This window comes from Suncus etruscus, chromosome 15 (assembly GCF_024139225.1).
Source record: "Suncus etruscus isolate mSunEtr1 chromosome 15, mSunEtr1.pri.cur, whole genome shotgun sequence".
NCBI classification, from domain to species: domain Eukaryota; kingdom Metazoa; phylum Chordata; class Mammalia; order Eulipotyphla; family Soricidae; genus Suncus; species Suncus etruscus.
Window position 1 is genome coordinate 84,557,764 of NC_064862.1, and position 25,395 is coordinate 84,583,158.

Sequence of the window (25,395 nt, forward strand, 5' to 3'; positions counted from 1 at the left end):
TCCTTCTTGCTCTGAGTACTCTCACACTACTATTCTAATTCTTTTGGTTTTGGGGCCATACCTGAGAGCACTAAGGAATCTGCACTAAGATTCCATCATGGCTGTTTGCAGAACCATATGGGATACTGGGAATTGAATCAGATCCAGCAAGAATCAACTGTATGTAAGGCAAACGACCTACCACTGTGTATTGCTCAAGCAAATATTATGATCCTCTTAAATAGCCACTGTGCTCTACTGCATTACTAGCACAAAATAATAACCCATTAGAGTGGGTTATGACAAAATAACACTCCCTCTAAGGCATTCTCCCGTATATAGATGTGATAAGAAGATTAATATTAGACAAATGAAGTCTGGAGGGTAACAGGGATTTGACACTACCCCAATCCTATTACTTTGGCCCTCTCTTGGTTCCAGTTTTTTCATTGTCAGTATTTCTACAATTGGCTGTTCCTGTAGCTCTAGTGACATTCACCATCGAAAAGGGAAACTGGGAGTTTCTGAAACTTACCACCTGTCTGTCTAGGACAGTCACTCATCATTTGATCCTTGGTACCGCTCTCTCTCACTCTCATCCCATATGGGATGCCAGGATCCAAACCACTGTCCTTCTGCATACAAGGCAAATGCCTTACTGCTGTGCTATATCTCTGCCCCCACCACCTTGCATTCTAATGTGGAGCAATTGTATTCCCCTGATGCCAGCCAACCCCTTTCTTAAGGACTGCTTAATGTACAGCACTGTTCCACCTGGAACAGAGGAACATAATTCCAGAGGGTATGTGGGAATCAAATTTGGCAGATTACTGTTACTCATTTTCCATCATTTACCCTTTATTCCTGTTTCTGTATCATCATAGACACCTCTTGATTTCTATGGACCACTGCCTAACAAGTGGAGATGGCCAGTCAAGTTCTTTTTTTTGGGGGGGGCCACACCCAGCAGCTCTCAAGGGTTATTCCTGCTCTACACTCAGAAATCACTCCTGGCAGGCTTGGGGGACCTTATGGGATGCCGGGATTCGAACCACCATCCTTCTGCATGCAAGGCCAACAACTGACCTCCATGCTATCTCTCTGGCCCCATCAGTCAAGTTCTTGATCATTTGCTCACCCAGATTTCTGTCATGGGAGTCCTAGTGGAAGAAAAAAATTGATAATGGACCACCGATGTTCCCACCATTTCTTTAACTGGAATGGCATATTTTACATATCATCAGAATCCCCATGGGAAGGCCATTGTGGAATGGATCCATTACATGTTGAAAACTTTCAAAATAAAAAGAGGGGAGAATAGAACTCCCTATAAGCAATTGAAGCAAATGTAGGCATTTGCATTATTTACACTGATATTTTTAGAATTTGCCACAAAGTAAAGAAGAAACTAGAACCCAGAAACATTTTAATACAAAAGAAGCCTCTGCCACCTTTAAAGGTGCTCAGGCCTGGGCTAGCCCAGGTCAAGAACAGTGGCAGGAGAAAGTTTCATCACTATGGGAAGAGGATGAGTTTTGGTCATTACAGGTGAGTCAGGGCCACCTCTCTAGATTCCTCTTCTGTGCAGCTGGCCGTTTCTTTTGAGGATCAGAAAAAGAGAAAAGCCAAGATGATCACATGATAATGGAAAGAGTTGGGCCAGAGCAATAGCACAGCCAGTAAGGCATTTGCCTTGCAATTGGCCAACTCGGGTATGATCTGCATTGCATGTGGCCTTCAAGCTTGCCAAGTGTTTTTATTGAGCTTAGAGCAGAAGTCCTCACTGCTGGCAGGTGTGTCCCCCAAAAAAGACAAGGGAAAGAATCCTGATTATGAACTTCTGGGTCGTAGGAAAAATGCTGCAATGAACTACAAGTATTATGGGGCAACTATATAAAATATCTCTGTAAGGCTGAAACAACAGGACAGAGGGGAGAGCACTTTTCCTGCAAGCCACGGACCCTCTTTCGAACACCAGCATTTCTGATGAATGATCTCTGAATTTAACCAGGAAGATAGCTGAATATCGTCAGATATGGCCCAATGCCAAACCCACACAAAAACTAAGAAAATGTCTCATTCTCAGCATAACCCTCTCAAATACCAATTGAGATTTCCCCCCCATTTTTTAAATTTATTTGTTAGGGCCCACACAAGGAGGTGATCATATACCTCTAGGCTGTGTGCTGCAGTCACTCTTCAGGGGGCTCGGGACTCACAAAGACTCCATGAAGTCATCACAGATACAATGATTTTAACAAATTTCATAATCACTACAAATATTTTTGTTCTTTTTTTCTCTTCATTTTTTATTGTGAATGTTTTCTCTCACTTGTCTAGAAACATGTATTATGATCAACTATATGATACATACTCTTTAAGTAAGGTACATTTTAAAAATGGAAAAAAAGTTAATATAGATAACCAGATAACACGGAGACAAAATCCACACACTGCAGGTGGCTTATGTAGTTTTTAATCTTTGATCTTCATATGGTTCCCCATCTCTGAAAGGATCCATCTGACTAGAGTCCAGAGTAAACTTTGGGCAGTGCTACAGTTTGCAATTCCTCCTCTAACGGCCTTCTGTACTGCCTCATGGTCTGCCAAGTACCACTCTGAAGAGCACAAAGAGAAGTGTCAATGCTGTGTGGACAAAAGGAAACAACTGAGACAATTTGAAAATGTCTAAACAGTGGTTGGCAACCTGCAGTTCGCGAGCCACATGTGGCTCTTTACACTTTTAATTTGGCTCTTCTGTGTGCCGGGCGGCTGCTCTAGGAGTCAGGACTCTGCTCCTAGCCTCTATCAGTGCACGCCCTGTGTGGCTCTCAAAATAAATTTCAATCGTGGTTTTGGCGAGATTTGGCTCAATTGAAAAAAAAGGTTGCCAACCACTGCTCTAGCAGGCATCTGCCTTTGACGTCAAGGCCTTGGAATGTACAACTATTTTCCTAGTCCTGCTTTGCTTTGCTCAACCTGAGGTGCTTGTCCATCCAGCAGAAAAGCCTGGGTCAAAATGGTCATAATGGGTCTGTTGCTGTGCTGGGTCCTGGTCCTTTAAGACCCCACTGGAATTATCTGTGATGCCATGGATTCAGAGACTTCAACCCACCCCATCAGGGTCCTTTTTCTGTTTGGTCAAATCAGTTGTTCTTGCTGCTTTTCAGAAAATGGGTGAAAGGATCCTTGTGGGGCATCGAGGTCTGGAGGGACAATTTGTCCTCAAGTCTTCTATGGACCACTCAGAGCACCCTGTAGATTCATGGTCTCAGCCAAGTGAGCAGTGTAGGCACCTCAAGGAATTTAGGGAGTAGCAGCCTACAGAGAAGGGACAGATCGAGAGTGAGGAGAGTTTGATATTGTGTGTATTACTGTGGATGAACCAGGATCATCTTGATGGACAAAAGTTGTTAGGAGAAAATTTATGAAAAACATTATAACTACTCAGATATGTGATAGATGCCTGTTAAGCACTTCTCCACCCCCCAACATGACCAGATACAGATGCCTGAAAAGCCTTTCTCTGCCCCAACTTCTTGATCCCTCTCGAACTGGTATTTCACCTTGAGGCATCAACGGCCTGCTGCCATCAACCAATACCCTTCCTAAATGGAACTTGACTTATTTGGGCAAAGGAATGAACTTCTGCTCGCTTCTTCAAGGTTCTCACCTTTTCTTTTGAAAAAGGACAAGTTCGCCCTCTGATTGGAAATGTGTTTAACCCTAGACTAAGGAGGTTCCCTAAACCTATACCTTCCAAGATTAACCAGGGTTTCCAGTTTCAGTGTACGTGACTGTCCCCAGAGCCCCAGAGACCTGTAATAAACCCACTTTGCTTTTGCATTCTTTGAAGGTATGCTTCGTGGTCTTTATCGAGAAAATGGGCTTTTCCTAGACCCTGGGCTTCCCCCTTGGGCCTCGGGGCTTTTCCGAACCTAGGGCCACCCCAGGCCCTAGGCTCATTGGTCTCCTTTTAACAAAGTGACTGAGAAAGAGGTGGGGTGGGAGACCTATAGGGCAACCTAGGGGCAACACTTGACTTGTGGCCAAGCAAGATCTATGATGACACCCCAAAACGAAGTGGTTGTGGAAGAACACAGGCTAGAACAATCTCATGGGGAATTTTTAGAAATGGCAGTGAATAGAGCCTACCAAAAGGATTTTGGTGGGGTTCCTCCCAAATGGCTCATGTAAACTGGGGGAAAGAAACTAAAGCCAGAAAAGGGGAAAGTAAAGTCAGGAAAGGGGAATCTGACCCAGGCCCATGTCCCCATAGGCCAGATAGGTGAGCAGTGAGGTTTGTCCACCAGAATTACTGGGGAAGATCCACTTCTGGCCTAAGTGTAGGGACCTGCACTGCTGCAGGCCTACCAGCAGAGCAAGTGTGTAAAGATGTTGCACCAGAGTCAGCCCATATACTGCGCTACCAGGACCTATGTGGTGCCCAGCATAGAAGCAGGGACCAAGGCTGCCATTTCTTCCCTGTAGAGCTAGGACAGCACTTCTGTCCCTCTCATGGCCAGGATTCCAACTCACTTCTGAATGCCCAGAAGAGAAAGTAGCCTATGGCTGTGCGTCCACCCATGTGGATCTGATCTGGTGCCCCGGGGTGCAGCCTCATGCATTTCTAGCCCAGGTGCAGTCACTTCTGACCAGGGCATGAGGGTGGGCTTTTCTGTGGCTCAAGCGTGTGACTTTCTCACAGGGCTTCCTCAAAGGACCTTGCTGATGCTCTTCAGTAATAGTCCAGGCAGAAGATGGGGCTGCACTTTCTAATGCCCTGTATGAGATAAGTGTGAGCTCAGAAAGTGACACAGTGGTGGGACAGTAGTGTGCAATCCCCAGGACAAGAAAAGCTCAAAGATGTTTCAGGAAGGAATTTTGTGCCAGATGTGACATTTCGTAGGGATAGGTTGGACGATGAACTCTGTGTGTGTGTGTGTGTGTGTGTGTGTTTGTGTGCCACATGAGACTGTGCTCAGGGGTTCTCCTCACTATGTGCTCAGAAAGCCCTCTTGACATGATTAGTTGACAATATGGGATGTCATGCATAGAATATGGTTTGACGAAATGGAAGGAAAATGCCCTCCCTATGGCACTATCACAGTGGCTCTTGGATTGTGCTGGTTGAGACAACTTGGTCATTAATTATTTTGATTGTTTTTTTGACAAAGCCACTGGTTATCAGCCCTCACTCCAGGCACTGTGCTGTTGGGTCATTTATGGCATTGCACACAGTCCCTATAGGGTGTTAAGTTCCAGGGCTGAGTTATTGGTAACTTGGGCCCTGAATTTGGAGGAATCTCCATATTGCTTTCCATAAAGGTTGAACTAGATGGCATTCCCACCAGCAGTGGATAAGAGTTCCTTTCTCTCCACATCCCCGCCAACACTGCTTGTTCTCATTCTTTGTGATGTGTGCCAATCTCTGGGGTGTTAGGTGGTACCTCATAGTTGTTTTAATTTGCATCTCCCTGATGATTAGTGATGTGGAGTATTTTCTTTTGGCCATTTGTATTTCTTCTTTGTCAAAGTGTCTGTCCATTTTGTCTCCCCATTTTTTGATGGGATTAGATTTTTTTTCTTGTAAATTTTTATCAATGCCTTGTATATTTTGGAGATTGTATATTTTGGTGAATAGTTTCTCCCACTCAGTGGGTGGCTATTGTATCCTGGGCGCTATTTCTTTTGAGGTGCAGAAGCTTCTCAGTTTAATATATTCCCATCTGTTAATCTCTGCTTTCACTTGCTTGGAGAGTGCAGTTTCCTCTTTGAAGATGCCTTTAGTCTCAATGTCCTGAAGTGTTTTACGTACGTGTTGTTCAATATATCTTATGGTTTCGGGTCTTATATCGAGGTCTTTCATCTATTTGGATTTAACCTTCATACATGATGGTAGTTGGGGGTCTAAGTTCAATTTTTTGCAAGTGGCTAGCCAGTTGTGCCAACACCACTTGTTGAAGAGGCTTTCTTTGCTCCATTTAGAATTTCTTGCTCCTTTATCAAAAATTAGGTGATTGTATGTCTGGGGAACATTTTCTGAGTATTCAAGCCTATTCCACTGATCTGAGGGCCTGTCCTTATTCCAATACCATCCTGTTTTGATAACTATTACTTTGTAGTAAAGTTTAAAGTTGGGGAAAGGAATTCCTCCCATATTCTTTTTCCCAATGATTGCTTTAGCTATTCTAGGGTATTTATTGTTCCAAATGAATTTCAAAAGTGCCTGATCCACCTCTTTGAAGAATGTCATGGGTATCTTTAGAGGGATTGCATTAAATATGTACAATGCTTTGGGGAGTATTGCCATTTTAATGATGTTAATACTGCCAATCCATGAGTAGGGTATGTGCTTCCATTTCCACATGTCCTCTCTTATTTCTTGCAACAGAGTTTTTTTTTTTTTTTTTTTTTGGTTTTTGGGCCACACCCGGTAACGCTCAGGGGTTACTCCTGGCTATGCGCTCAGAAGTTGCTCCTGGCTTGGGGGACCATATGGGACACTGGGGGATTGAACCGCGGTCCGTCCAAGGCTAGCGCAGGCAAGGCAGGCGCACCTTACCTTTAGCGCCACCGCCCGGCCCCGCAACAGAGTTTTATAGTTTTCTTTCTATAGGTCCTTCACATTTTTAGTCAAGTTGATTCCAAGATATTTGAGTTTGTGTGGCACTATTATGAATGGGGTTGTTTTATTAATGTCCATTTCTTCCTTATTATTATTGGTGTATAGAAAGGCCATTGATTTTTGTGTGTTAATTTTGTAGCCTGCCACCTGGCTATATGAGTCTATTGTTTCTAGAAGCTTTTTGGTAGAGACTTTAGGGTTTTCTATGTAGAGTATCATGTCATCTGCAAATAGCAAGTGCTTGACTTCTTCCTTTCCTATCTGGATTCCCTTGATATCTTTTTCTTGCCTAATCACTATAGCGAGTACTTCCAGTGCTATGTTGAATAGGAGTGGTGAGAGAGGACAGCCTTGTCTTGTGCCAGAATTTAGAGGGAAGGCTTTCAGTTTTTCTCCACTGAGGACAATATTTGCCTCTGGCTTGTGGTAGATGGCCTTAACTATATTGAGAAAGGTTCCTTCCATTCCCATCTTGCTGAGAGTTTTGATCAAGAATGGGTATTGGACCTTATCAAATGCTTTCTCTGCATCTATTGATATGATCATGTGATTTCTATTTTTCTTGTTGTTGATGTTGTGTATTATGTTGATAGATTTATGGGTGTTAAACCATCCTTGCATTCCTGGGATGAAACCTACTTGATCGTAGTGGATGATTTTCTTAATGAGGCATTGAATCCTATTTGCCAGGATTTTATTGAGGATCTTTGCATCTGTGTTCATCAGCGATATTGGTCTGTAATTTTCTTTTTTGGTAGCATCTCTGTCTGGTTTAGGTATCAAGGTGATATTGGCTTCATAAAAACTATTTGGAAGTCTTTCTGTTTTTTCGATTTCATGAAACAGTCTTGCCAGGATTGGTAGAAGTTCCTCTTGAAAGGTTTGAAAGAATTCATCAGTAAATCTAGCTGGGCCTGGACTTTTGTTTTTGGGCAGATATTTGATTACTGTCTTAATTCCCTCACTAGTGATGGGTGTGTTTAGATATGCTACATCCTCTTCATTCAACCGTGGAAGATTATGAGTCCAAAATTTTATCCATTTCTTCCAGGTTTTTATTTTTAGTGGCATAGAGTTTCTCAAAGTAGTTTCTGATTACCCTTTGGATCTCTACCGTATCAGTAGTGATCTCTCCTTTTTCATTCCTAATACGAGTTATCAAGTTTCTCTCTCTCTTTGTTAATTTTGCCAGTGTTCTATCAATCTTGTTTATTTTTTCAAAGAACCAACTTCTGCTTTCGTTGATCTTTTGGATTGTTTTTCGGGTTTCGACTTCATTGATTTCTGCTCTCAGCATTGTTATTTCCTCCTGTCTCCCTAATTTTAGGTCCTTTTGTTGAGCACTTTCTAATTCTATGAGCTGCATCATTAAGCTATTCAGGTATGCCCCTTCTTCTTTCCTGATGTGTGCTTACAAAGCTATAAATTTTCCTCTCAGTACCGCTGTTGCTGTGACCCATAGGTTCTGATAATTTGTGTCTCCATTGTCATTTTTTCCTAGGAAGGTTTTGATTTCCTTTTTGATTTCATCTCGGACCCACTGGTTATTCAGTATTTAGCTGTTTAACTTCCAGGTATTAAAGTTTTTTTTTCTTTGTCCCTTTGTGGTTCACATATAATTTCAGGGCCTTGTAGTCAGCGAAGGTAGCCTGCAGAATTTCTATCCTCTTGATATTATGGAGGTATGTTTTATGTGCTAGCATGTAGTCTATCGTGGAGAATGCCCCATGTACATTAGAGAAGAATGTGTATCCGGGCTTCTCGGGTGGCGTGTCCTGTATATATCTACTAGGCCTCTTTCTTCTATTTCTCTTTTCAGGTCTAATATATTCTTGTTGGGTTTCAGTCTGGTTGACCTGTCAAGTGTTGACAATGCTGTGTTGAGGTCTCCCACAATTATTGTGTTGTTATTGATATTATTTTTCAGATTTGTCAACAATTTATTAAATATTTTGCTGGCCCCTCATTCGGTGCATATATGCTTAGGAGAGTAATTTCTTCCTGCTGTACCTATCCCTTGATTAATACAAAATGTCCACCTTTGTCCCTTACAATATTCATAAGTATAAAGTTTGCATCATCTGAAATTAGTATGGCCACTCCAGCTTTTTTATGGTTGTTGTTTGCTTGGATGATCTTCCTCCAGCCTTTTATTTTGAGTCTATGTTTGTTCTGACTATTCAGGTATGTTTCTTGTAGGTAGCAGAAGGTTGGATTGAGTTGTTTTTTTTGTTTTTTTGTTTTTTGTTTTTTGGTTTTTGGTTTTTTTTGGATTTTAGGCTACACCCGGTGATACTCAGGGGTTACTCCTGGCTATCTGCTTAGAAATAGCTATGGCAGGCACGGGGGACCATATGGGACACCGGGATTTGAACCAACCACCTTTGGTCCTGGATAGGCTGCTTGCAAGGCAATCGCCGCTGTGCTATCTCTCTGGGCCCATGGATTGAGTTTTTTTGATCCATTTAGCCACTCTGTGTCTCTTAACTGGTGCATTTAGTCCATTGACATTGAGAGAAAGAATTGTTCTGGGAGTTAGTGCCATCTTTATATCAAAGTTTGGTGTGTCTGTTGGTCAGTCTTGTCTTAAAGTAGGCTGTTCAGTTTTTCTTTTAAGAATGAACTATCATAACAATGTGAACGAATGAGGGAAGTAGAAAGCCTGTCTCGAGTACAGGTGTGGGGGGTGGGGAGGAGGGAGATCTGGGAAATTGGTGATGGGAATGTTGCACTGGTGAAGGGGGGGTGTTCTTTACATGACTGTAATCATACAACTATAATCATGTTTGTAATCACGGTGTTTAAATAAAGATAATTATAAAAAAGAATGGTTTTGAGTCTGTAAAGTTTCTGAGCTGTTGTTTGTCTCTGAAACCATGTATTGTTCCTTCAAACCTGAAAGTGAGTTTTGCTGGGTGCAGTATTCTAGGCGAAGCATTTATTTCATTGAGTTTTGTCACTATGTCCCACCACTGCCTTCTGGCATTGAGTGTTTCCAGTGACAGGTCTGCAGTAAACCTCAAGGATGTTCCCTTGAATGAAATTTCTCTTTTCGATCTTGCTGCTTTCAGTATTTTGTCTCTATCTGTGGGATTCATCATTGTGACTAGGATGTGTCTTGGGGTGTTTTTTCTGGGGTCTCTTTTAGTTGGTACTTTTCAGGTATGCAGGATTTGATCGCATGTATTCATTAGCTCTGGTAGTTTCTCTTTAATGATGTTCTTGATCGTTGATTCTTCCTGGAGATTTTCTTCCTAGGTCTCTGGGACTCCAATGATTTTTAAGTTGTTTCTCTTGAGCTTATCATAGACTTCTATTTTCATCTGTTCCCATTCTTTGAGTAATTTTTCCATTGTTTGATCATTTGCTTTAAGGCTTTTTTCCAGTTTCTTCTGCTGTATGGAATTGTTATTCATCTCATCTTCCAGTGTACTAATTCTATCCTCAGCTGCTGTTAATCCGTGGGAAAGCTCAAGCATGTTTTTCTTCAATTCCTCTACTGAGTTTTTCAGACCTGTTATTTGACCTGAAATTTCAGTTTGGAGTTTTCTGATTTCTATCTTCATATTCTCTTGATTCTTATTAGTGTTCTCTTCTATACTTTCTTTGAGTTCTTTGAATATCTTCCATATTGCGATTCTAAACTCCTTATCTGAGAGACTGACTAGTTGGTTGGTCATGTTCAAGTCATCAGAGTTGTCATCGTCATTCTCTATGTCTGGTGCTTGCCTGCATTGTTTCTCCATTGGCACACTTGTATTGTGGGTTTTTCTACGTGTTCTGGTTGTATTCATTGGCTAAATGATGTACACGGCTGGGAAGTGAAGTGGAGCGGCCATGCTGCTCTGGCTCTACCCTTTCTGGTCTTGTAAACTCACCTCCAGGGAAGGCTCCAGGGAAGGCGAGCCATCTGCAGATGAGCCACACACAGGATGAAATCAGGCCAAAGATGGAGCACAGCACAGAAGACAGGCACATAGGGGTGCTGGCATCTGAGCTCCAGCAGAGTTCAGCGGCTCCCCCCTTCTGGGCCTGTAAGCTCACCTCCAGGGAAGGCTCCAGGGAAGGTGAGCCGTCTGCAGATGAGCCACACACAGGATGAAATCAGGCTGAAAGTGGTGCACAGCACAAAAGACAGGCAGATAGGGGTGCTGGCATTTGAGTTCCAGCAGAATTCAGCAGCTTCCCCTTTCTGGGCTTGTAAAGTCAGCCATTTCTTTTTTCTTTTCTTTTTTATTTTTAGTTAGCCAATTCTTACTCACACACTCACTCGCTGGGTAGCTTCAGAAGGCAGTTTTTTTTGGGGGGGGGGTTCGCTTCCCAGGACTCTGAGGAGAGCTTGAAGGATTCAGAAAAGAGAGAGGAGCACAGGACAGGGTTCTATTTAGGTCCTCAGTTTCCTCAGAAGAAGCACAGCAGGGTGGAGACTCTGCAGGTGAAGCAATCAGCACTTCACCCAGCAGTCCCCACAGTCAGCCATTTCTCACTCACTTGCTCCACCAGTACATATTTTATGGACCCCAGAACCCCTTAAAAGGTCTGAGACCTGCCAGTGGTGACCCAAGAACATGGATTCAGGAGCAAAGTCTGAGCACATTGGGGGCCATTACACCAAACACAGCAAACAAAGACAAAAGTGGCCTCAAATAACAGAGTCCAGGACCCCAGCCAGGAGCCACTCCTTGACAGTGGGGGGATGCACACTCCTGTCCTCTTCCGCTGTCCTGCCCTATGCTCACACTCTCCCCCTACCTGGGAACTGGACTTCCAATGGGGCAGCTTCGCCTTCACCAGTATGCATTATTCCGGAAGAGCAGCAGAAAGGCAGTTTGCATGAATCCCTATAGGGAAGACACAGATGTGAGCTCTGTAGAAGAAGAAAAACCCTTACCCGACAGGAAGTGCCTGCAAAGGCCAAAAATGCCAGTTGGGGGGCCAGGAAGGTGGCGCTAGAGGTAAGGCGTCTGCCTTACAAGCGCTAGCGTAGGACGGACCGCGGTTCGATCCCCCGGCGTCCCATATGGTCCCCCCCCAAGCCAGGGGCGATTTCTGAGCGCATAGCCAGGAGTAACCCCTGAGCGTCAAACGGGTGTGGCCCAAAAACCAAAAAAAAATTGCCAGTTGGACCGCACTTCTGGGCACCAGCTGAGGTCCATGAGAACATACACAGGCAGAAACTCCTTTCTTTCCTAGAAAACAGAATGGGCTTGGGTTCAGGATGTGAATAGAACAGGAACACTGGTCTTGCTCTAGAGGGAGGAACTGCACTCCTAAGTCCCTGGGTGTTTAGGGTGGGGCTGACTTTGATCAGCAGTCCAATTCACCACTGCCCCCTGCAGGTTGGCAGTAGAATGGTCACTGCACTCAGCCTGGAAGTGCCTCTGCCAGGTGTATTCACGGCTTGGTATCCACCTGCTATATGGTTTCCCACATACACTGTTGGGACAGATATTTATGCAATGTTGGACTAAACACTGGCTTTGTTAAATAAAAGAAAATAGGGATTTTAATTAATAAAATATCTAATTAATTCTCACAATCATTCTATGAGTAACCCCCCTCTCCAACATGATTTTTTCTAGGAATTGTATGGTGTTAGAGGTTAAGCTTAGACCTTCCCCCAAAACATACATATATATCACTTTTATTCAATATGAACATTTTTATGAATAAGGTATATAAAGCAATGTAGGCCTTTTCATGTTACCCACATGAAAGAATTCTATCTACTTTAGAATTTTCTTCAGTTCCCAGACTGCAATCAATTAATCTTTGATAAAGGGTCAAGAAATCAAAAATGAAACAAGGAATGCCTCTTCAACAAATGGTGTTGGCACAACTGGTCAGCAGCCACTTGCAAAAAAGGGAACTCAGATCTCCATCTAACAGCATGCACAAAGGTCAAATCCAAATGAATTAAAGACTCTGATATCAGGCCTGAAACCATAGGTATATAGAACAACAGCTTGGTAAAAAAAATCACTCCATGACATTGAGACGAAAAGCATCTTCAAGGAGGAAACAGCACTCTCCAAACAAATGGAAGCAGAGACAAATAGATGGGAATATATTAAGCTGAGAAGCTTTTGCACCTCAAAGGAAATATTGCCTAGAGTACAAAAGCCACCCACAGAATGGGAAAAACTATTCACCCATTACCCATTGGGTAAGGGCTAATATCTAAGATATATAAGGTACTGACAGACTTAACAAGAAAGAAATCAAACCCCATTAAAAATGGAATGAAGAGGAGCTGGAGAGATAACACAGTGTTAAGGTGTTTGCCTTGCAAGTGGCCCACCCAGGACCAATGGTTGTTCAAATCCTGGCATCCCGTAGGATCCCCAGTGCCTGCCAGGAGTGATTTCTGAGCACAGAGCCAGGAGTAACCCTGAGCACCATTGGATGTGACCTCCCCAAAAAACAGCAAAAAAACTGGGGTGAAGAAATGAACAGACACATCCACAAAGAAGAAATACAAATGGCCAAAAGACACATGAAAAATGCTCCACATCTCTAATCAGGGAGATACAAATCAATGATGAGGTACCAGCTCACACCACAGAGACTGGCACACTTAGCAAAGAATGAGAACAATCAGTGCTAGCAGGGATGTAGAGAGAAAGGAACTCTTATTCACCGCTGGTGGGAATGCTGTCTAGTCCAGCCTTATAAAAAACAATGTGGAGATTCCTCAAATAATGGAAATTGAGCTCCCATATTAGCCAGTTATACTACTCCTAAGGATATATCCTAAGAACACAAAAATACAATTCAAAAATCCCTTCCTCACACCTATATTCATTGTAGCACTATTTACAATAGTCAGACTCTGTAAACAACCAAGATGCCCTTCAACAAATGAATGGCTAATGAAATTGTGGTACATATATAGAATGGAATATTTTGGAAGGGTGCCACACCCATTTGACGCTCAGGGGTTACTCCTGGCTATGATCTCAGAAATCGGTCCTTCCTAGGCTAGCACTTGGCCCCACACAATGGAATATTATGCAGCTGTCAGGAGAGATGAAGTCATGAAATTTTCCTATCCATGGATGTACATGGAAACTATTATGCTGAGTAAAATAAGTCAGAGGGAAAGAGATAGACACAGAATAGTCTAAGTCATCTATGGATTTTAAGAAAAATTAAGGACTTTACTGTAACAATGCCCAGAGACAATAGAGATGTAGCCAGAAGGACCCCCTCACAATATGAAGCTCACCACATAGAGTGGTGAGTGCAGTTAGGGAAATAACTACACCAACAACTATCATGACAACCTTTTTTTGTTTTGTTTTTGGGTCACACCCGGCAGCGCTCAGGGGTTACTCCTGGTTCTACGCTCAGAAATCAGTCCTGGCAGGCTCGGGGGACCATATGGGATGCTTGGATTCAAACCACTGCCCTTCTGCATAAGGCAAATGCCTTACGTCCGTGCTATCTCTCTGGCCCTATCATGACAATCTTAATGAGTGAGAGAAGTAGAATGCCTGTCTGGAATATAGGCAGGGGTTGGGAAGGATAGAGGGGTGGCATTGGTGGTAGGAATGTTGCACTTGGTGAACGTGGGGTGTTCTGTTTGTGACTGAAAGCCAACTACAATCATGCTTGGAATCATTGGGCTTAAAAGAGATTTTATTAAATAAATAAATAAAATTTTCTTCAATTCATTTCTTGGGCCATAGTTTGTGTTGCTCAGAGGGCCATTCTTGGCTCAGTATTCAGAAATTATAGCTGGAGAACATGGGGAACACTATACCCTATACCGTATCAGGGATCAATGATGGGTCAGTAGAGTGTAAGGATAACACACTCTCAGTTATCCTATAGAGCGACTGATTCAGAAAAAAGAAGGGACATATATGAAAATAAATGGAAGAGGAAGTAAATGTCTCCTCACACCCCTGAAGTACCTCATCAAAGATTGGAAGCAAACAGCAGGGGAAGCCCCAGAACAAAAAAATTGAGATACCCTAAAAACAAAGAAGGGATTGAGGACACTTAAACCTGGTGCTATAGCAGGCCCATAGAGGCTAGACCCTCCCCTCTAGAAAGGCTCCAGCAGGAGCAAAGGTTAAAGGACAGAAATCAGAGACCTTTAACTACCTCCACCCTTTCCCTGACAATCACCCTAGCAACAGGACTGTTAACCAAATTGGAAAGCCCCAGGAGGGCTAGGTCGGGGGACACCTAGAAAAGCCCACGTGGAACAAAGGACCCATTGCCTGGGCCTTTCAAGCTTCATTGTGGAAAGTGTGTCAGGGGGAGCTCTTTCTCGGATGTGGAGCCACATCCTGCCATGGTCAGGACTGATCCACCGCCGGCTTCCCCGTCGCCTCCCGCACTAGATCATTGTGGGGTGTCGGGATTGAACCCTGCTCACCCACTTGCTAAACATGCGTTCTAGGCGGCCGATCCCCGGCCAGACTCGCCTCTTTCTCGGTCCTTTCTACCTATCACGGCGACCCTTGATGCTCACAGGAACAAAGGAAATCAAACCAAACTGTTCCTCGTGTCCTTCTCCAGGGCCAAATCCCCGACCACCCCCAACCCTCCCGGGATTCCCGACACTCACCTGGCCAGACCCAGGGCCTCCACTCAAGAGCGCTCAGAGCAGCCAGCTGCTTGCAGGCCAGAGAGGAAAATCGTTCCTCCAGGAACCCCCACTCCGGCGGGGACCCCAAGACCCAGGGAAGCAGCTGCAGGGACCAAAGCAGGAAAGAGAAGTCCAAAAGATGCTGAGAGTTCCAGGACTTCACCAGCACTTCCAGCCAACCTCTTAAAGGGACACCATCAGCTTGGCATTGGGCACTCCTTTTTTCAATTTTGCACTCAGCTCTTCAAACAATTATGCATTTTCTATTCGAAAGAATTTCATTGCATAGGCCAGAGATATCACACAGCGCCAGGACATTTGTCTTGAACAGGGTCCATCCAAGACAGAACGGGCTCGATCCCTGGCACCCTATACAGTTCCCCAATAATTCCACAGCCTGTGGCACTCAGGGGTTACTCTATTTTCAGAAATTGCGCCTGGCAGGCTCAGGGAAACCTAAGGGATGCCAGGAATCGAACCACAGACAGCCCTTGGTGATCCACCTGCAACGCAAAGGCCCTGCAGCTGTGCTATCTCTCTGGCCCCTGTCTTTATGTTTAAAACATTGACAAGTAAGAACAAAATATTATCTTAATATGCCTATTCGACTGGTTTTTATTCAATTACTTTTTATGTTTTTTTGTTTTGTTTTGTTTTTGTTTTTGAGTCACACCCGTTGACGCTCAGGGGTTAACTTCTGACTCTGTGCTCAGAAATCGCTCCTGCTTGGGGGAATCTTATGGGACTCTGGTGGATCCAGCCGAGGTCCATCCTAGGCAGATCTCCTTCCTTTGCTCTTTTAAAAGCAAGGTGTTTCCCCAAAGGTATTTAGTCCTTTTGCAAAAGAAGGGAGATCCCCACCTCTCTGTCTTGAGTAAGGGAAATTGTTATGCAGATCTGGTCAAAAGTCACAGGAGCATGGAGGCCTTGCAGGAAAAACAAGCCAGTCCTTCCCCACAACTTCAGCCTCAGAGATCAAGATTAGAGCCTGATAGAAAGGAATGTGAATAGTCATTCTCTCAAGTCCTACTACAGTAAAAGTGGATGAAATCCAGACTTGGATGTATGCATCGCACCTGAAGATGTCACTAGAGGAAGAAAACTGAGGACCAGAAATGGACTGCCCAACCCACTTCAGAAGACGGCCCAAAGATGAGACTGAAGCAGGCGGACAAAAATGGTTGGACCTGTGGACCCATTGCAGAAGGGGGCAGTGAATGCATACCAGTCCCAGCTTTGGTTATGGACCCAATTGGAAAAAGACTTGCAAGTTATGGCTCTAATGAATTTCCCAGTGTAGGGAAAGAACAGTGTAAAGGGTTAGTGCCCAGTACAACCCCCAAGGAGAGTCAAGGGTTTGACTCATCACAGGGTACAAACAGCTCAGAGAGCTCTAGTGACTAGTGGACACAGACTTGGAATAAATCCATTTCTCAATAGGCTTGCTAGAGGAACAGGTGCCTCCCTGTCACCTGACTCTCTCTAGATAGGCCCACTTTGCTGCAGACTTTGGGGTCTTGCAGGCAAGACTCTGATAAATATCATGTCTTGTTTATTAGAGAAGGTCAGAGGCCTATGCCAAACTCCTAAGTCAGGAGAGAAAGAGGGAGACAGAGCTAGCTGTGTGTGGGACCATCCAACTTTCTTTGACAACTGCCAACGAAGTCTCCCTTTACTCCTCCAACTCTCTTTCAAACTCTTCCTGCGCCTCCAACTGCCCACAAACTCTCTCAAGTGTCTATCTATCCCTACTGCCAACCATGAGGAGGGTTTTATCGACTCAGCATCCAATACTGATTAAAGTCTTATTCAAGGGGTAATATGTTATTTAAAGTTGTGGATCCAGTTGTGGATTCAGCTGGTGCTGAATTGTAGGACTATACCTCCCGAGCAGAGTTAACTCCCTCTCTGCCTTGGCTTAGAGTGGAAATGAGCTAACTCCCTTTGCTTTAGCTGAGAGTGGAAAAGTACCTGAACTTTTAACCTGCCTCAATAATAACTAGTTTTAACCTGTCTCAAGAACTATTTCACAAGGATTTGGCTTGTCTTAGTCTAGGACCCTTATCATGGACCCAGAGGGACTTTGGTTCTTGGTTCTCTTGGGCCTCATTTGGACACAGCAGCCCTGTTGTGACCAGAGATTAAATCTTCCCTTCAAACCACTGCTTCCCTGCAACCTACTTCAGAAGCTTTCAGGTTGGCAGAGCTAAAGTTTGAGGGCACCAGATTCAATACCAAAAAGTTCCAGAAATTGACCACAATAAAGACCTTGATGCCATTTTTTTTTGTGGTTTTTGGGTCACACCCGGCAGTGCTCAGAAATTATTCCTGGCTCCATGCTCAGAAATTGCTCCTGGCAGGCACGGGGGACCATATGGGACGCTGGGATTCGAACCGATGACCTTCTGCATGAAAGGCAAACGCCTTACCTCCATGCTATCTCTCCAGCCCCAACTTGATGCCATTTTATTTATGGCCAGAGTCCTAAAGAACAGCCATTAGCTCCCAAATTCACTCCAAACCAGAAAAGAGAATTCTCCCACTTCTGGGGTTGGACCAGCTGTTCCAGAGTAGAGCTTCACAAGGTCTTAGAGAGATGGACAAGGAGAAGGTGAATGGCCTCACACTGGAGAAGTTCCACTAGGAAATAAATCCCCAAAGTTCCTTTGCAAACACCACCTACCCATCAGTACCAGGCCACCACAAACTTCAATAAAATAATGGTGCTCAGAGTCACTCTGTTTCAGATACCCATGAATTTTCACTGGTGGGTATTGCTTTCATTGTTTCTTTTTGTCTTTACTCATTTGTCGTCCTTATTTGACTTTGGAATCACGAATAGTGATGCTCAGGGTTACTCTAGGCTCTGCACTCAGGAGTCAGGGGACCATGAGATTCAGGAATTGAACCTCCATGGTTGCTCGCAAGACAAGTACACTACCTGCTGAGTGAGAACATAGGCTCATCTTCTTCAGCCCTGCTCCTACTACAACAAAATGGATATCAGCATTGTAATGATGCTGGTGAAGTCAGATCCCAAGATGTAGAATTTACTTTGAAGGTTAGAACCTCTAGAGTACCCACAAGGAAGCATCCACCAGTCACTTCCGGAGTGTCACTCAGTTTATGTAGGTGGAAAGGGATATTTATAAGGGACAGTAGGCTGTCATCTCTGTGTCAGCCAATCAGGCCGAATGAGAGAGGGGTTTAAAGCAGAGTGTGTGCTTCTGTGTCTAGGGTAGACATTAAGGAAATCGATTGTATGCTCTGGGTTTACAAACAGTATGTGTTTCATGTTAATAGTTACATCTCAAGCTGGTTAAAAACAAAATTTAGATAAGGGCTAGATAAATTAGATTGTCTTCCACTACAGGCAGAATCCCCAGATCATAGCTTCCAAGAAAGTGGTGATTTTTCACAGGCAATAAAATCTGGGATAAAGACTTTTCACCTGGATTAGATTTACTGCAGGGTGGACTTTTCCAGGAAACATCTGCTCTTGCTTTTATTTCTTTTCTTTTCTTTTTTTTTTTTGGTTTTTGGGTCACACCCAGCAGCGCTCATGAGTTCCTCTTGGCTCTACGCTCAAATCGCACCAGGTAAGCTTGGGGGACCATATGGAATGCCTGGATTCAAACCACCATCCTTCTGCATGCAAGGCAAACACTCTACCTCCATGCTATCTCTGGTCCCATGCTTTTCTTTTTTATTTATTTATTCTTTGATTGATTGGTTTTGGGACCAAACCCAGCAGTGCCTGACTCTGCACTCAGAAATTCCCCCCCCCCACCAGCCGCAAGCTGGGGGAACATACGGGATGCTGGGAATTAAACCGGGTCCTTCCCGGGTCTGCCACATGCAAGGCAAATGCCCTACTGCTGTGCTATTTCTCAGGCTACTGGTCATACTTTACAACTGCAGGCTTCAGGGCAGTCTTTAGTTCCCTAATGCAATAAAATAATATTTCTACGTCCCAGGAATAAACATTTGGGGTTCCTATCTCTAAAATTTGGGAACATGACTCTTTCCTAAGATTTTCACCCAATTTATTGGGTCTATTCAAAAAAAGAGAAAAGGGTATTGCAACAAAGTAATATTGAGGTGCTAGGAGACACTGACTAGGTTGTAGTCCACTGTCCCTGATTCATAGTTGTAGTACCAACATTGTTACCCATAAATATATATAAAGAAATACACATACACCTACATTTGGGTGTGGAATCAAGTCCAAGGCAATATCATTGTTCACAAATAAATACATATAAGGAAATATACATATTTCCCCATTTGACTCCTGAATCAAGCCCAAAGTCATAACTTCCTTTTTATTGTTAAAATTTCTTTATTTAAACACCGTGATTACAAATATAATTGTAGTTGTATTACAGTCATGTAAAGAATACCCCTCTTCATAAGTGCAAGATTCCCACCACCAATAACAGTATTTTATAAGAAAAACACACATTCCGAGGCCAGCGAGGTGGCGCTAGAGGTAAGGTGTCTGCCTTGCAAGGGCTAGGCAAGGAAGGACCGCGGTTCAATCCCCCAGTGTCCCATATGGTCCCCCAAGCCAGGGGCAATTTCTGAGCGCTTAGCCAGGAGTAACCCCTGAGCAACAAATGGGTGTGGCCTGAAAAAGCAAAAACAAAAACAAAAGAAAAATACACATTCCAGGGCCTGAGCAGTGGAACATTGGCCTTGCATGTGGCTGACCTAGGATCCCCCAAAATTCCATTTGGTTCCCCAACTGAGAACCGATTTCTAAACACATAACCAGGAGTAACCCATTAGCATCACCAGGTGTGCCCAAAACAAAAGAAAGAGAGAAAAGAAAAGAAAAGAAAAGAAAAGAAAAGAAAAGAAAAGAAAAGAAAAGAAAAGAAAAATACACAGTCCACCATCTTTGTTGGGAGCATGCCCAAGTTAGTATGATACAAGAGGACAAATCAACTAAGGTGTAATCTGTTGGATGAGAATAATAAGATGGGAATGGAAGTGTCAATGACTCCCTGTAGCTGATGGCTTAAGTCACAAGCTGCAATTAGTCCTTCAGCCAAGACCCATTTGAAAAGATAATTTTGGTCCTAGTAGCAATCCAGGGGAACTAGAGGCTGAAATGCTTCAAAGAGGTACAAATGTGTGTGTGGAGTGTTGTTCCAGGGCACAAAGGATGTTGAGCTATAGGGCCCTAGGAATTTAGTAGGAAAAGCAAGTCCTGAATAAGTGAGCACAGGGAAACTATAGAAAAGGTGTTGCTGGGCTCGAGTGATGTCACAATGTTAGGATATTTGCCTTGCACACAGCTGACCTAGTACAAACCAAAGTTCAATTCCTGGGTGTCCCATATGGTTCCCCAAGCTAGAAACAATTTCTGAGTGCATAGCCAGGAATAAACCCTGAGTGTCACCAGGTGTGGCCCAAAAAAGAAAAAGAAAAGGTTTTGCTGAATGACAGGCAGAAAAGGGGAAATGTAGCAGGCTATGTAGAACATAGAAATGGACAGAGCTATGTACAACACAGACATTATATGTGATCAGGAGACCTGCACAGAAATAATTAATTGATCAGTATGTTACAGTTATAAAACTGACCCATCTTAGAGTAGAAAAAGGGTCAAAGCACTTCATAAATATAAAGCTCTCAAGTAAGGAGGTTATGCAGCTGTATTCGTTGCTATAGGACCCACTGAGTATAAAATTTGCTCCTGGCCGACTTTTGAGACAATAGGGAATGTCGAGGTTCCAACCCTGGTTGGCTGTGACCAAGGCAAATACCTCTTCCACTATGCTACATTCTAGTCCCAACTATAAATTTTTTATGCAGTTAATCATTCAGAAGTAAACCAGTCTCCCCATATTCCCTCAAGTTAATATTGTCTTGTTTAAAAGTTATTTTAGTTATTTTCATAGGTGACACACTATGATGTTCTAAGGTAATTCCTGACTCTGTTATCCATACCTTTGGCTGAGGAACCCTACAGAATATTTAGCATTGAACCCCAGCCAGTGGTTTGCAAGGTCAATTCCAACCATTTTGCAAGTGGTGCTCAGATCATCAGATATCATTTTCATACCTATAAAAGTTTCATATCAGTGAAAAAATACCCACACTTTTTATGGACATTTCCCTCCAGAATGGATTTTCTGATGCTTTTGAAGGCTTGAGCAGAAAGTGTAAGCCTTGCCACACTCCAGACATGAATAGCACTCTTCTCTTATATGAACATTCATGTGTATAGTAAGGTTTGAGGACTAAGGAAAGGCCTTTCAAACTCCTGACATGTATTAGACTTAACTCCTGTTTGAATGTAATCGTGCAAATAAGGTTTTGAGGATTTAATGAAGGACATCCCATACTTCTGACATGAGTAAGTCTTCTTATCAGTACGAATCAGTAATGTACTGCCCAGAAACAGTTGAGGTTTGAGTGAAGTCTTTCACACTCACCTAACATGAGTAAGGTTTCTCTCCAGTATCCAAGTATCTAACAAGCTATGAGCAAATGCCTCCCCACATTCCTGATATGAATATGGCTTATATCCTATATAAATTTTAATGCGTCTTGAGACTTATTGAAAGCTTTGCTACAATCCCAATAAGGCTAAAGGCTTCTCTCCGTGAATATTCATGTGTCTAAGAAGCTTTGAGGATAAAGCAAACACCTTTCCACACTCCTGACATAATAAGGCTTCTATCCTTTGTGAATTTACTTTTTCTTTTTTTTTTTCGGTTTATGGGTCACACCCAGCAGCCCTCAGGGGTAACTCCTGGCTCTATGCTCAGAAATAGCTCCTGGCAGGCTCAGGGCACCATATGGGATACCCGGATTCGAAACACCAACCTTCTGCATGCAAGGCAAACACCTTACCTCCATGCTATCTCTCCGGACCCTTGTGTAAATTTTCGTGTGTATTAAGGTATGAGGATAAAGCAATGCCTTTCCACAGTCCGAACATGAATATAGCTTCTCTCCTGTATGAATTTTCATGTGCCTGTTAAGGCTTGAGGATTCACCAAAAGCCTTTCCACACTACGAACATGAATAAAGCTTTTCTCCTGTATGAACTTTCATGTGTTTGTTAAGGTCTGAGGATCGAGCAAATGCCTTTCCACATTCCTGACATGAATAAGGCTTCTCTCCTGTATGAATTTTAATGTGTGCGTTAAGATTTGAGGATGTTGCAAATACCTTTCCACACTCCTGACATGAATAAGGCTTCTCTCCTGTATGAATTTTTATGTGATCAGAAAGGTTTGAGGATCGAGCAAATGCCTTTCCACACTGCTGACATAAATAAGGCTTCTCTCCTGTATGAATTTTCATGTGTTTGTTAAGGGTTGAGGATTGAGCAAATGCCTTTCCACACTCCTGACATGAATAAGGCTTCTCTCCTGTATGAATTTTAATGTGTATGTTAAGATTTGAGGATGTTGCAAATGCCTTTCCACACTCCTGACATGAATAAGGCTTCTCTCCTGTATGAGTTTTCATGTGATCAGAAAGTTTTGAGGATTGAGCAAATGCCTTTCCACACTCCTGACATGAATAAGGCTTCTCTCCGGTATGAATTCTCATGTGAACAGAAAGTTTTGAGGATTGAGTAAATGCCTTTCCACACTCCTGACATGAATAAGGCTTCTCTCCTGTATGAACTTTCATGTGTTTGTTAAGGTTTGAGGATTGAGCAAATGCCTTTCCACACTCCTGACATGAATAAGGCTTCTCTCCTGTATGAATTTTAATGTGTCTAATAAGCTTTGAAGATTGAGTGAAGTACTTTCCACACTCCTGACACATATAAGACTTCTCTCCTTTAAGAATTTTCATGTGTTCAGTGTGGGACAAAGAGTACGTGAAGGACTTGCCATTCTTGGGACATAGATGACATTTGCTTCCTGTCCAGACTTCCTTTGGATCATTCTGGTGTGACAGTTGTCTCAGACTGAATCCACCTCGCTTAGTATCAGAGGAATCCTGTATAATAGGGGTATAAAAGGGCACATCATATTGCTGAGCACACAAAAAATCCCCCTCACATTGCTTATATATGGTGTATACACTCCATGGAAATTATGCTTGTGAGTATCTTGATATGAGGGAGTTAGAGCAAACACTGGTGGCTTCTTGGCCCAAAGTGATCCAACTATGGAGGTCTGTGTCCAGTTACTGGGCATAATAGAATCGGGAGCACTGTGCCCAAAAGCCTGGGTCCCCATAATACGGACGCTCTCTTCATCCTGATTCCCAATTGAATAGATGACCCCTGAGTCCTCATTCCCATCACGATTCTGGCAGGGCATTTTCCTTGAGACTGGGTTCAACAACACTGGATCATTCACAACCTAGCATAGCGTGCCTCTTCCCTATGTAACAGCACAGGGTTAGTCCAGTAAGCTTTGAGTCTCCATGTTCAAAACCACCCTTCATATGTGATCCCCATCACAGAAAAACAATTTGCTACATGTGTGGATTTCTGTGGAGAGAGGTAGACATAGCTTAGGGAGGTAAAACATAGTCTGAGCAGAGGAATAGAAAGCATGATTTCTGAACCCTATATAAACAAACGTAAAACACATCCTCTCTTGGGGCTTGGTAGGATCTAAGAGCATATAACTTGAGGCCAGGTGGGATTTTCTGCACAACAGAAAGGAAACGGCCAGATCAGAATGTTAAATACCTCAGTAGGGCCAGAGCAGTAGTATAGCAAGGAGAGTCCAGTTCGGAATTAAGCCCTGGTATCAAAAATGGGCCCATTCCAAAGGAAACCCCCAAATATCACAGGTGTTGATCCAAAAGAGAAGAAAAGTCTCACAATAGTCATATTCCGCCCAATCAAAGAACTCAATATCCTTTTTTGAAATGTTTTCTCTACTATGGGGCTCCAACCAGGCAGTGCTCTTGTTACTCTGGCTGTGTGCACCCTGATCATATATGGTGAGGCTCGGGGACCATGTACAGAGGTGATTGAGATCCAGGTTTCCATCTCTATTCATAATCCACTTGAAACACTTGACCTAATATGATATCAAACAAAATCTCTGTATCTCTCCCCTCCTGAAACCATTTCCCACACAAATCTCAGAATTCCTTTGCTCTGAAAAACAATGAGACCTTTTAATAAGACAAATCATTCAAATGAGTTTGGCACTTATGAGATGAATGGAATACTTCTCTTCACACCAAGCTCTGGATGCTCCCACCATTGCAGAGACCAAAGATGAGGTAAAAGGGCTGGATCAATGGGCCCCACTGTATAAGTCCCATGTGTTTGTGCACCGAGCTATTCCACCACCACAATAAGAATATGATTTGGAATTTGCAAATCTTACCAACTCACTCCTGTTTGGAGATCTCATTCTAAAAGGAAATTGTAGAATTGAGGAATTCTGAACTGGTGCTCTGCATACTAAAAACAAATCAGGTATGAAATGTAAGACTGTTCAGCGACCAGAACAATATAAAATGGGGAGCTCATTTGCTTGCATGCAAGTGATTCAGGTTGGATCACTGAGATCTCTTATGTCTCCCTTCCCTCCAAACTGGAATAATTTCTGGTGATTTTTGTGGGGCTTTTTTTTTTGGGTTTTTGGGGTTATACCCAGCAGCACTCTGGGGTTACTCCTAGCTCTATGCTCAGAAATCGCTCCTGGCAGGCTCGGGGGAACATATGTGATGCCAGTAGTTGAACCATCATCCTTCTGCATGCAAGGCAAATGCCCTACCTCCAGGGGTCTCAAACTCACGGCCGCGAGTTGTTGTGGCCTACGTGCAACATTTTATGGCCCACAACTAGCCTTCAAATATGCGATTTTTATTCATTACGCTAATGATCGTGAATACTACAATATTTGAAGGCCGGCCACGGGCCACAAAATGTTGTACAGAGGCCGCAACAACTTGCGGGCCGCGAGTTTGAGACCCCTACATCTGGCCCCTGAAATAATTTCTGAGCATAAGGCCAGTAGTAACACCTGAGCACTGTCAGGGCTGACCCAAAAACCACACAAATATTTAAGTGAATTAAAACTGTTTATAGCGGCAATATTATCACAATATTACGAGATCACTCATCAATGGTTTAAAGATACAGATAAAAATATATCCCCCCTCAAAAAACAAATTATGGGCCAGAGCGTTGATACAAGGGGTAAGAATTCTGCCTTGCCTGTGCAAGCCTAGGACAGAC

At 43.3% G+C, this 25,395-nt stretch overlaps 1 protein-coding gene across 1 annotated transcript; it reads right to left on the reverse strand.

The window, feature by feature from the left end:
* Positions 1 to 4,218: 4,218 nt before the first annotated feature.
* Positions 4,219 to 23,509, reverse strand: LOC126030064 (zinc finger protein 501-like). Its single transcript, XM_049788265.1, has 6 exons — positions 23,354 to 23,509; positions 22,398 to 23,183; positions 22,098 to 22,229; positions 16,343 to 16,396; positions 15,189 to 15,312; positions 4,219 to 4,349 (listed from the first exon to the last, which is right to left on the reverse strand). The coding sequence occupies exons 1-6, from the start codon at positions 23,507 to 23,509 to the stop codon at positions 4,219 to 4,221; spliced, it is 1,383 nt and encodes a 460-aa protein (XP_049644222.1).
* Positions 23,510 to 25,395: the final 1,886 nt, after the last annotated feature.

What these genes read in the sequence shown, in the direction of transcription:
- LOC126030064 (XM_049788265.1), bottom strand. Translation starts at nt 23,509, where the DNA reads ATGCCCTGCCAGAATCGTGATGGGAATGAGGACTCAGGGGTCATCTAT. An exon ending in TCTTTGGGCCGTCTTCTGAA is followed by an intron (nt 15,313 to 16,342) that starts GTGGGTTGGGCA and finishes TGGTCCCTGCAG; the next exon opens with CTGCTTCCCTGGGTCTTGGG. An exon ending in GAGGCCCTGGGTCTGGCCAG is followed by an intron (nt 4,350 to 15,188) that starts GTGAGTGTCGGG and finishes CTCTGCTGGTAG; the next exon opens with GCCTGCAGCAGTGCAGGTCC.